A 12,675-nucleotide genomic window follows, 5' to 3' on the forward strand; every position below is an offset into this window, starting at 1 on the left:
GGGGCGTACAGTACGTGCCACCGGACGGCGGTTCCGGAAGGAAAATGGGATGGGAACCTTTTCTTTGCGGCCAAAGGAGGACACCGGACAGGTTTTGGGAGACGCCAAGATGGCGGCGTCCCTGGTGACTCGTTACGGTCGTGTGGCGGCGTTTAAGGTAATGGAGAATTCGATTCATTAAGGAGTTACTTGTGGATTCCGTTTTCCTATTAGGTGTCCACCTGTAGCCAGGAACAGTTGCTCTGTCATATGTCTGTGCCAGTAATTATTTATTGTCTGTCTGGATTTGACCTGAAGTTGAAGCTGATATAATTTGATTCAGGACATCTAATTTTACTCGGGGTATCTACTACTATCTTGATGTAGACTGTACGCGAGGATTATTTTCCAGTCTGCAAGGCGAAGAATAAACTGTTAGCGAGTAAAAACATAACCAAGAAGGGTTACAATTCTTATCTTATAAATTGTCGTGAATCTCAGCCCACTTTATCAAATGCATAGCTAATCGTTTTGAGAAAAAACTGAAATGAACATACCCTTGGGGCAGGGAAGAGAAAAAGAGCCATAGAGATCGAAAGATAGAGACTAGAAGCAGTGTTATAAAGAAAATGTTAAGATTTCATATGCAGCACCTTGAGCTCTTGGATTCAGTTGTGGCTAGAGTGAATTTTATTTTGAAAGTTGCCTGAAACGAGAGGTTTCAAGCAATACGGGTAATATGTATTTCTTTGCTTGAGAGAGTAGATAAAACTGACAAAAAAAATATTCTAATTGTTTTAGTATAATTAGGACAGAAATATTTGTGGTATCCAAATTTTCTCTCTGACAATATTTTACTTATTGAAGGGTGGACCAGTTGTAGTTTCTGATGAGTATGATGTTAGGATCTGATGTTGCTTGAGTTCTTGCAGAGTTCTGGCTGAATTGACTTGAATTTTACTTATCAACTCATTTCTTAATAGAATCGAATAGGAATAGAATATTTATTTGGCCAAGTGTGATTAGACACACAATGCAGAAGCTCTCAATGAACATAGTCATAATAATCATAGTAATGATACCAATAACAGGCCACTAAAGATAAGGATAATACTAATACCATAAATATGGGTAAATACATAGACATTTGACAGTACTGTGAGAGTTAGGTGTTCAGCAGTGATTGCACAAGGGAAAACAGTTACAGTACTATTTCCAGCTTGGGTCTAGTTGTTTTGGCATGCAATGCACTATAACGGACTCCTGAGGGGAGGAGTTGAACAGTTTGTGTCCAGAATGTGAGGAGTCTGTAGATATTTTCTCAGCCCTTCTTCTGACTCTGCAATATACACATCTTCTATGGTAGGCAGGCAGGTTGGTTGCAGTTGTTCTTTCTGCAGCCCTAAGTATCTGTTGGAGTCCTACCTATCCTATTTGATTGCTGTAGCAAACCAGACAGTTATAAAAGTACAAATAATTCCTCAGACTCAATTATTAGCTGCTAATTAATACTTATCTGTTGAATAAATATCAACAGCTCCTGGGTCAAAGAACATTCTTTGTTGTGCCTTTTTAATGGGAGGTTATGGAACCCCAAAATTTTAAGGACTTTACTGCCGATACTGTGCAGTCAAATATAGTAAGAGGTGGTAGAATAGAAGGGCTCCTCCTAAAACCCACTCTCAGTTTTAAGCATGTGTAGTTCCAGGTTGTTCCGCCTGCATCACCATTCAACCTCCCATTCATATGCAGACTCATCATCATCTTGAATGAGACCAATGACTCTTGTATCATTTGAAAACTTCAATACTTTAACAGAGGGATCCCTAAAGATGCAATAGTTGATACAGAGACAGAAGATACCCTGAGGGGCATCTGTGCTAATTACCTGGATATTAAATGTAATTTCATCTGTTGCTTCCTACCCATATGGCTGATGGTTTTTCACACAACCATTGCAGTATCCCCATGATCACATGATCAAAATTCAGATGCTTGGCAACTGACTCACATTTATGACAGTTGCATGCCTCGGGGTCATGCAACCTTCTGACTATTAAAATCAATGGGGAAGACAGATTCACTTAACCAGGTTACTAATTTATCAACTGCAGTGATTCACTTAACAACTGTGGCAAGAAATGTTGTAAAATGGGGCAAAATTCACTTAAAACTGTCTCACATAACATAAATGTTTTGCTCAATTATGGTCGTAAGTCAAGAATTACCTTTTGTATAGTAACAAGCCTTTCCTTTAACTGAAAATAAGATTTTAGAATGTTTCACAAGGAATTTTTAAGCTATTTTATTATCACTATTTCATGAGCTTGTTATTGTATGCCTTACATATTTTTGAAAAATACATGCTAATTAAAAAAATGTTCATCAAGTATTTTTCCTGATTCTTATAGGCTGTATCACAGCAAGCATGGGGTGTACGAAGTATGCCTTCTCTTTATCTCTGCACCAAACCAGGTAATTCTAAAAAAGGCATCCCAAAAGGTAAGACAATCTAAAATATTTATTGCCAAGAAAAATATTTATTATTGAAACAACATTAATTAAGCAATTGCTATTTTTCATGTTTTGTAGAATGTGAAGATTTAATATGAAAATACATTATGCTGATATGTTGGTTTTGTTATAAGATGAATGTTTTTACTCAAAAGAATTACATTTAAAACTAAAATAAAATATTATTGCACTGCCATTCCATGAACCATAATTCCCATGGGAAAATCCATTAAATGGAAAGGAAAAGAGTCACCCACGTTTATTCTTCTCCCCCTCCCTCCCCCCTCCTCTCTCTCACTCTCTCTCTCACACACACACACATACACCGAGTCTTCTTTCCTCATCCATGCAATTCTACATTATCCTTTTTTTCCCTTTCTGCCTGCCTCTTCCTGTTCTTAGAGCTGACTCTGTAGGAATTAATATTTAAGCAAACTTCTCAGTGGTATCAGTGAAAGCTGTTAAAAATCCTATTTGATAAGATATATGTAAATATTTTATTTTTAAACAATGGTATGGGTTCTCATAGGCAAAATAAAGAGACTAAATAAATTCTATCTGTTCAATAACTATCATATCATTCAAATCACATAACAAAAACGCAAGCTATGAATCTCTGATATCATACACAAGAGGCCTGACATCTAACCAAATATGAAGACTTTCACAAGCCTTTAAATTATCCTTTCCAATGTAATGACCTCAAGATATGATGGGATTGTAATTCCATGCTAATTTTGAATGTTAGGAGTTATAAACCCAAAATATATGGGAAAGTACTTATTTATTTTTAAATATGACTATATAGAAATTTAATATCTTTATACAATATTAAGCAATGAAATTGGATATTAATTAGCACACTTGAGTGTTGTCTTTTCCTGCTATTGGTAGAACTGTAATATAGGTCTGATTAAAATATCTTGCTTTCCTTTATGAAATATCTCATCAGAAAATTCTCAGGCTTTTGGCAGCAAAAAATCTTTAACTGTCTTATACCACTCAATGTGGATCCATCCATTCCAAGTGTTTTATCACTTTCCATTTAAAAAAAATATTTATTTTATATCCTACCTACCTGTACCTACAAAGAGAGGAGCAAATAAAAATTATTTTTTGTGTCATCTAACTTTAGCAAGTTAACTTTATTTTAAAAGGCCTTTATATCTTCATTTCATGCATTCTTTGATTTGCTGCATAATACTGGATAAAAATTTAAAAAATTGACTTGCTAAACATAAACTTGATAGTATAATGGTATTATATAACTCTATACAAATCCTGGTTTAAAGAGTAACGTGACTCAGAATATACATGAATGCCCACATAACATCTATTGGAAATACCTTATAGGAGCGGCATCTTTTTTTTTTTGATCCATGTGACTACCCTCTGCCACTGATGCTTTCTTTAAGGATCTCATAGGAAGAGCTAAGTGCATGCCCATACATGCTATTCTTAGGCATGTCAGTGAAGATAACCTGGAAATTACTAGAATACAGTGGCACACATAATGTTGGGTGGTTCTGGGTTTGCAGGTTTTATAACCCTGTTGCACAAGCTGCACTGGCTTTCAATTTCCTCCCTAGTGCAATTCAAATTGATAGTCATTAACTTTAAAGTTCTATGTGGTATAAAACAGGCCATTTGCGAAGCTGCCTCTCTTTGAAGGTATCAGTCATCAATGTGATTGGATAGAATGGGCACGCTTTAGGTCCCTTCTCTGAAATATTTTCATCTAGTGGGACCTAGGAAGTATGCCTTTTCCATAGCTGTCCCTAACTTATGGAACACACTTTCCTGGCAATGTGACAGACTCCCACTCTGTTAGCCTTCCAGAAAGCAAATAAAACTGCAGGCATTACAGTAAATAGGTGGAGCCTGCGGAGAGTTGTTCAAGTGCCCAGGAAGGTTGACGGAAGTGCGAGTTTCTAGTTTTTTATGTTTTTACTATTTTTATAATTTTATTGTTGTGAAAGTTGTTTTAAAATAAAGGGCCATACAAATCTTAAATTAATTAAGAAATATATAATATTTAATTTGATTCTATATGAGATCATAGAAAGTCTGAAAGAAATTTACTGTTCTGCATGATATAATGAATGAATGCTATCTGGAAAATAGTCTCTGGAAAATTCATAATCACACTGACTTTAAAATATTGCCTGCATGAATGCCAGCATTTTTCCTTAACAGTTTTAAAAGCTGCTTTTTTTCCTGCATCATGAACTATAACATTCTATATAGCAATTTCAGTTCAAGAAAAAACATTTATATCATTAGGGTTTCAATAAGTCAGAACTTGACAACTTAAGTAGCTATGATTTTTTTAATTAAAATTAACATGATTTAATATTCAGGTTTCAAAAAATGCAGCATAATTGGTTTTTGTGTATCATGCTTTAAAATATTTATTCTCTATTTATTACAGTTGGATGATTAATGCAGCATAATGTCTATGATGTTAAGTTCTGTAACTCTATTTTATCTAACAGTTCTAAAATAATTATTAAAAGCTCATATTGTCTTTATCAAAAAGTTTGTCAGTTATTTGAGTAGCTTGAAAAAAATGAAGACAGAGAACGACTTAAAAAGCATTAGAACTTAATCTTCTCATGGTTTTCCAGTGCTATAATGTGGAACTAAAGAAGCAAAATTGTTTTGTGCTAATAAACCTTGTAAGCATCACTAATATGCATAAATACCTCTTTCCGAAAACATTAAAAAGGATTTAGTAATTTGTCATCAATTACTGTTTATGTAAAAAACAAAGCCTCATATCTTTATTTCATTGTTATGCTTTGCATGGTTAAACAGCCTTGAAAACAATTTCTCTGCATACCTGCCATCCAGAGCCGAGGTGGCGCAGTGGTTAAATGCAGCACTGCAGGCTACTTCAGCTGACTGCAGTTCTGCAGTTTGGCTGTTCAAATCTCACCGGCTCAAGGTTGACTCAGCCTTCCATCCTTCCGAGGTGGGTAAAATGAGGACCCGGATTGTTGGGGGCAATATGCTGACTCTGTAAACCGCTTAGAGAGGGCTGAAAGCCCTATGAAGCGGTATATAAGTCTAACTGCTATTGCTATTGCTATCCACGATGATAAACATTGTTTAATTAGAATGACTTTAATTGCATTTGAGTATGATGAAAAGATTTCAGTAGATAAAATTGTAGTGCTTTCTGCTGAGAAGTAACCATTGTTTCTTAATAACTAATTGTTTTAACAGTTCAGTCGTGTCCGACTCTTGGTGATTTTATGGGCAAGTGCTCTCTGTGGTACTCTGTCAAGCACAGCTTCTTTCATTTGTTAGATGTTTATTTTTGTATCAGTTTTGATGATATCAAGCCACCAAGTTCTTTGCTTGCACCTTCTTCATCCACTAACCATTCCTAGATTATTGACTTTTCCAGTGAATTTGCACATGTGATATGACCGAAGTAAATCAGACATGATCTTGTGATTTTGTTGATTTATATACATAAATGCATTGATACGTTGAAAAACTAGTTTTATAATTACATAAATTTCATATTATATATCAATAGGTTTATATATATATATGTGTGTGTGTGTGTATGTGGGTATATATGTGTGTGTGTGTGTGTATATTGTGTATAATATTTAGTCTTGTGTATGTGTATATTATGCATGCACATATATATTGATATCAATATTAGATAACATATAATATCAAACATTAATCACACATCTTCCTCATAGAGGGGCTTTTATTTTATTAATGATATATTTATATATCATATGTTTCAAGTCTATTATATATTCTGAATTATAGATAGATTGATTGATTGATTTGAAACATATGATGTTGGTTATCACCGTTGAAATAGTTGAATATTGCAACATGAAATGCAATATGCAGTTGTGGCAATAGGAAAGTGTTCTATTCTACAGATTGGATCAGTGTATGTCTGACAAAGTTTATAAACAGCCAGGTGTCCAAGTGTATCATGCTGATAATATGCTAATAATATTATTCATAGAAGAAACATTTGTTAATGTTTTATATTTATGTTTTTATGGTATTGTAAGATGCCCAGAGTTGCTTTGGATGGTAAGATAGGCCGCATATAAATTTAATTAAAATATTTTAAACTAAAGGACATATTTTAAAGTGTTTTATATTGATATGAAATCTAGTAGATATTTTTCTGAAGCAATGAACTTTGTATCAGTTAATTCCACAGATCAGTTATACCAGAATTACATATCATAGTGATAGCCTTGAAAATATTTATCTAGAAATTATAATATCTTCTGTGCCAACAGAAATTGAAATTAGCCAGCTGGAATTAGTACTGAAAGAGCAAACCCAACTATTAACCTGTCCAAAGTGGAGGTTGGTTTTCTTTTAAAAGCTGTCTCCTAATTTTTTCCCACAATTTACAGATAAGGGGAAGGTCATAACTAACTGTAAACCTGATGCAGCTGTAAAATTAACAGATGAAGATCTGAGAAAATTCTTGGCAATGAAAACTTTGGTAATGTTTCCTCAGAAGGCAGAGATTCCTTTGAGAGAACACCAGTTTTCTCTTCCACAGAAGGCTTAGGGAAGAGGTTAACAGACGAAGAGCTACTTTCTTCATCAAGTTCTGAATCAGACTCTAGTTCTGATTCTGAAGATGATGACTTCAAAGAGAAGCCACACAGACATAAAGAACTCTGCTGGACAACTGATAACAAGCAGTTAGAATCAGATATGATAAAAGCTGCTTCACAACAAAGGTCTAAAGAAATACATTTAAAGAGTAAGAACTTAGGAATAGTGAATGCAGAGAATCAAAAGCCAATAGAAGTTTCGTCTGGAAGCCAGGAAGTATCTCTCTCTGAAACTGATCCACGGAGAACTCAGCTGGTACCTCCACAAAATATATCACAAAATCTGGAACAGGATGAAAAAATTACAAAGAAAATGCAAAAAACTGAGATGCAAGAGAGAATTTTTGAAGAACCACGGCCTGAAGTTTCAAGGAAAAGAAGTGCCAGTGATAAAAACCACCCTGAAGGAGGAGACCATCCCAGAAGAAGCTCAAATTGAAAAACAAAGCACTCCACAGGGTATCACTTTATCTTCTTCTGCATTAGTTCTGTTGTTGAAAGGATTTATATAGGCAAATGTTCTATATTCTGACTTTCCCATTATTTGAAGTAAAGTCTTGAAATGTTTCTTCCTGCTTTCCTAATGTACTTTCCAAAGAAGGCCTTTTCACATTGCTGATGAACTGTTATACTACTTTACAGTTACGTTCTCTGGTTCTCCTATTAAGCTTTAAAGGTGCTAATGGAAGATTTGGGGAGGGGGAGGAAACAACATTCTATTTTTGCTACTGTTTCTTGTTTGAAATGTTAAGGGAACTTAGAACATTCAAAACTGTGATGACCACGTGAAAATGTCTTCATAAAAGAAATAACCCTTTATTTGTCCCTACTTGCTAAAGCACACGCTATAGACTTTTGAGTTTTCAAACTTTTCTTCTATCTGCACTTGCTCATAGCTTAATGTTGCTTTTTGTTTGGAACTTGCTGTTTATGTGATACTTTTTACTTTTTTTCACTCCTTCTTGAACCCTTTGATAGATACATAAATCAGTTCTGTAAGGAAACAAGTTTACTTCGACCTTCTTGGAATGTGAAGAAAATTAGTGCCTATAGGTTAGCAAAGATGTCACTGTTAGTGATTTAAGCATTATGATGCATGTTTACATCAGATAGTTTTCTTTCAGCTCTCTTGTTATCTGAATTTTCATTCTCTTTCATTTCTTTAATATTCTTAAAATATTCTGTTAATCTCAAAATACCCCAAATAAATTCCTAAAGTAAACATAGTTGTAATATGAATTAACAAATAAAAAACTTAAAATTCAACATGCAAGTCAAGTGATAATATCCTCAAAGATTTTGTAGTTTAATACCTAACACACACACCCACACCCAAATCCTCAATTATTTTAAGTTCCAGAAGGGGGCAGCAGTGCCTGGAAAAATAATGGCAGAAAAGAATGTCCTGGCTCTCTTTCAGTTTAGCTTGGCTAGTCTACAAAATTGGAACAGGCAATAAGAGAAAGTGAAATTTGAAACTTCTAAATCTGGCTATAAATAATAGTCTATTAAAATGCAATTGTATATAGGTAGAGTATTTATAATATAACTAAAAGCCATAGATAAATATTAATAGACATCCAGCTGGAAATAGTACTGTAACTTTCAATTATTTCAGTGGAAGAGGCTTCAACAATTATTAAATATTGCTGTAGAAATACAGAATATTGAACACTGAGAGGTACAGATCCAATATTCCCTGTATATTTACATTAATCTAAATGTTTTAAACACTGTTAAGGACATAAATTATTGAAAAATAATTCAATTCTGTTGTAAAAGTATGCAGTTATAAAAGAAGCTAACATTCATTCCCAAACATTAAAATCCCCTGTCCTGTCAGTATTAAAAATCAATCTGAGTACTTAAGTCTATAAAGAAAGTATCACTAGGAAGAATTGTTAAGTGTCTATCCAGAACATTTGAAGCTCAAAATTTTGGATTATTATCTAGGTCTTTATGATGATATGTTATGTGTTATACTTTAAAATTATTTATTTAAAGCATCACTCCTTTTATAATTTATGATGAGGCGGGGCAGAGGGCTAATATGTTGAGTGCAAAACTGAGCCATATAAATTAAGGGTAAATGTGTTCTACTATTGAGAACTGGAGATGATTAGTTTCATGTTACAACCAGATTCCAATCAGTGACAGGATTCATATCATACAAAGTAAATGCATGGTTTGTTTGGTTTTAGCTTTGTACAGTGTGTGAATATATCACTATAGTTTTCAAGCAGTGGTTTATGCTTAAGTCATGCCCTGCCTTCATATTCCAGCAAGTATTCAAAGTGGCAAACAAAACAAAACAAAACACAATTAACGATATAGATAATAATGTTCATTTAGAATGATACATAAACCAGGCTTTTCTGGCTCATTCAGCAAACAGTAACTAAACAAATTATGGCTTCATGTCAAACCCAGGGTTTTTTTGAAATAAAATTTCATTGAAGGTTGAACGTATTTGTAGCTTTTGTGAAGTAAAAGAACAATTAGCATGTTTAACACTGTTTATCTGTCTGATGTAAAAACTCCTTTGAAAAGATATGGTTCTGGATTTATAACAGAATATGCATGTTTTGGTTTATATTCTATTGCTAGAAAAACAAACCACTGGTTTGCCTATTTGGTGCTGGAAGCTAATGGAGTTTCAGTTACATGTTTGGAAATGATCATTCCATGTATTTTGGTTTATTCCTGATTTTTAAAAGAACTAACATATTGATAATCAGTTGCAATTTAATACTAGATATTCAAATTCTCTTTAACATTGTTATATTCTTGACTCTGAAATGTGGATATGTTTTTCACACATGTAAATCATGTACTTTCACAATCATAATAACTTTTATGTCCAGAACCTGTTCTATGTTACTGTGTTTTTCCAGTTACATACTTTCTGAACAACTTCTATTGCTAAAACTATTTGGTATTACTCTGTCTTTCTTTTAAGCTGTCCTTCCTTATCACTAACTTTTATTCTAGCAGCTCAATTCCCAGCATTGCCATCCTATGTCATGTTCCATCTCTATTGTGGGTGTCCTTTTCTTACTATCTTTTTCTTCAAAATTAAAGTAAAATCCAATTAATTTCTGGGAGGTGTTTTTTTTAAAGGATCTACTTTTCTTGTAGCAATCACCAACCCCCTTCGTTGTTTATATTTTTCTTTAGTTTCTGAGCTAATATAACTAAGAGGAAAATAGCATACACTTAAGACTTTACAGTTACTTCTTTATGTTTAAAAAAGAATTATTTTATTAACTAGTTGAAAATGGGCTATACAAATGTTGATTTATATTTCAGCATATCTGTAGTCTATAAATATTTACCTTCCCCAGCATTAATCTATTCATAATTCTATCTGTATGACACAGAAGCTTTTCTAGGCAAGGATTCTGAGTCCCCTTCACACCTATCCTTCCACTTACAGCTTCCAAATCCCTCTCTCCTCAGTTCCTCCTCCTTCCAAATTGGGAGAAGGTACTTTGCAATACTTTGCTTTGATTGATAGTTCCAGTCCTCACATATTTACCCTACTTACCCAAACTTAGCATCATTCACAACTGAATGGTATGTGTAAGTCTTGAAAGTATTTTTTTTACAACTTATCAAGGTCCGCACAGTGATCATAATTGATAGTAATAACTTTCAGTGGTAGTAATACATCTGCATTTGTATCAAAACCTGATTTCACTAGGAACTTTGCTTCTGTTCTCTGGGTTTACAATATTTTTTTTCTCCTTTTAGTGGCCAGACCATCACCTGAAACTGCTCAAGAAACACATGACATTTCTACCTACAAGAACCTACAGCATCATGAATATCAACCATTCACTTTTGTGGATTTTGATGTTTTGTTGTCAAAATTCAGGCTGCCTCAGCCATCTTCTGGGAGGCTTTCTCCAAGACACTGAATTAATTGTGGGAAATAAATAAATTCTCACAAAATATTATGTTTGTGGGTGTTATAAATTAATATTAGCATTAATTCCTCAGTTATTGCTGATTGTATGACAGATTAGTTCTAATTAAATGATAACTTGATAATTCCCTTAGTTCATGCTACTGTGCAGTATCATAGCACATATGATAAATATATAATCCTGGTTCATAAAATTCATGCATAGCACAAATTAATTGGTATTGAATACTGATGAAGTATTTTTAATTAAATTATGGTGAGTATATTTGTTTTGCTAAAGATGCAGTTTTAGAAGCCTAGTACCACTGCTGAATGATGTTATTTATCTTAAAGTAATATATAATGAATAATGTTATTGTAAAAGATATAAAAGTAATTGGCTTGATGTTTGTAAAAGCCTGATTCTGAGTATGGATGAATGAGGATGGGTTGCCTGCGCTAAAGTAAAGGGAATTGGCATGTAAACACTGTTCCCTTCATTTCTATATGAGATTTAACTTGATATAGAAAATTGTTTTGGAGATGAATATCAAATTAAAGGCTTGAATAGGGGATTGTTCTTTCCAAAATTTGCAACAAAAGCTTGAAAAATTTGCAAAAGCTTGCAAACAGCTGAAGAGGCATTTCTAGGTTTTCACTTTGCCAGAGCAGGTAGAAATGAATAAAACAAGAAGAAATCAGTTCTGCAATTATTTGATATGTTAAAAAAGAATATATCTACATTTGTCTCTGGCAGTGCTGATATACCTCCTTAATACAACATCATGCTCTAATTTTTCAACCCCTCATTTCTAGTAAACATAAATTCTGGGGCTCTTGAGATTAATTTTCAAACATGCTTCATTACCAGTTTTTTTAAAAAAATATTCTCTACAGCAAAAAAATGTGCTTTGCTTTATGTGAGATAAGCATGATTTTAGAGCTGTGTTTATGCTGAAATCTTAGTTCTGAGAGGTATTTTTTGCTTCATGTTTGAAATAACTGCAATAGTAATAATTGTAATTAGTACAAATTTAGGAGCCTTTTTATAATTGAGTTACTATTGCTCACTTTGAAAAATGCTAATTAGTTTCAACTTTAATACATATTAAATTAAACATCTGAACATCTGGGTCAAATCGGAGCTTTAAGATAAACATAGTTAATTGCTTCTGTTAAGATCTAAAATCTGAATTATCTAGCAGTTAAACCTAAGTGATTTAAGAAAAACATTGCAAAGAAGTGTAGAGCATAGAAATATTTTCCCCAGAAATTCTTAAGAACAAGACCTGGAAAAATGATCAGGACCCCACATTCTTCAACACAGGCAGTCCTCGACTCATAGCCATTTGTTTAGTGACTGAAGTTACAACAGCACTGAAAAAAAATGATGATTGTTTTTCACTCAACTGTTGCAGCATCCCCATGGTCATGTGGTCACAATTCAGACAATTAGTAACTGGTATGTTTTTATGATAACTGCACTTTCCCAGTGTTATGTGATCATCTTTTGCAACCTTCTGATGAACAAGTCATAGGGAAATCAGATTCACTTTTCAATCATGTTACTAAGTTAACAATTGCAGTGATTCACTTAACAACTGTGGCAAGAATAGTCATAAAATGGGGCAAACCTCACTTAACAGCTGACTTGCT

General features: G+C 33.6%; 1 protein-coding gene across 2 annotated transcripts; it reads left to right on the forward strand.

The window, feature by feature from the left end:
- The first annotated feature begins 42 nt into the window (after window positions 1-42).
- Window positions 43-12,262, forward strand: NDUFV3 (NADH:ubiquinone oxidoreductase subunit V3). 2 transcript variants are annotated; one of them, XM_032219415.1, is made up of 3 exons: window positions 43-157; window positions 2,391-2,481; window positions 6,903-7,251. In XM_032219415.1, the coding sequence occupies exons 1-3, from the start codon at window positions 50-52 to the stop codon at window positions 7,061-7,063; spliced, it is 360 nt and encodes a 119-aa protein (XP_032075306.1). In that variant the 5' UTR covers window positions 43-49; the 3' UTR covers window positions 7,064-7,251. The 2 variants fall into 2 exon arrangements, with proteins under 2 accessions (XP_032075306.1, XP_032075305.1); XM_032219414.1 differs by lacking the exon at window positions 6,903-7,251 and adding an exon at window positions 10,866-12,262 and having other exon boundaries at window positions 51-157.
- Window positions 12,263-12,675: the final 413 nt, after the last annotated feature.

The sequence above is a fragment of the Thamnophis elegans genome, chromosome 6, assembly GCF_009769535.1.
Source record: "Thamnophis elegans isolate rThaEle1 chromosome 6, rThaEle1.pri, whole genome shotgun sequence".
Classification (NCBI taxonomy): Eukaryota; Metazoa; Chordata; class Lepidosauria; order Squamata; family Colubridae; genus Thamnophis; species Thamnophis elegans.

Coding starts and splice junctions, on each gene's coding strand:
- NDUFV3 (XM_032219415.1), top strand. CDS start 50: ATGGGAACCTTTTCTTTGCGGCCAAAGGAGGACACCGGACAGGTTTTG. Junction 158..2,390: donor GTCGTGTGGCGGCGTTTAAG/GTAATGGAGAAT, acceptor TGATTCTTATAG/GCTGTATCACAGCAAGCATG. Junction 2,482..6,902: donor TAAAAAAGGCATCCCAAAAG/GTAAGACAATCT, acceptor CACAATTTACAG/ATAAGGGGAAGGTCATAACT.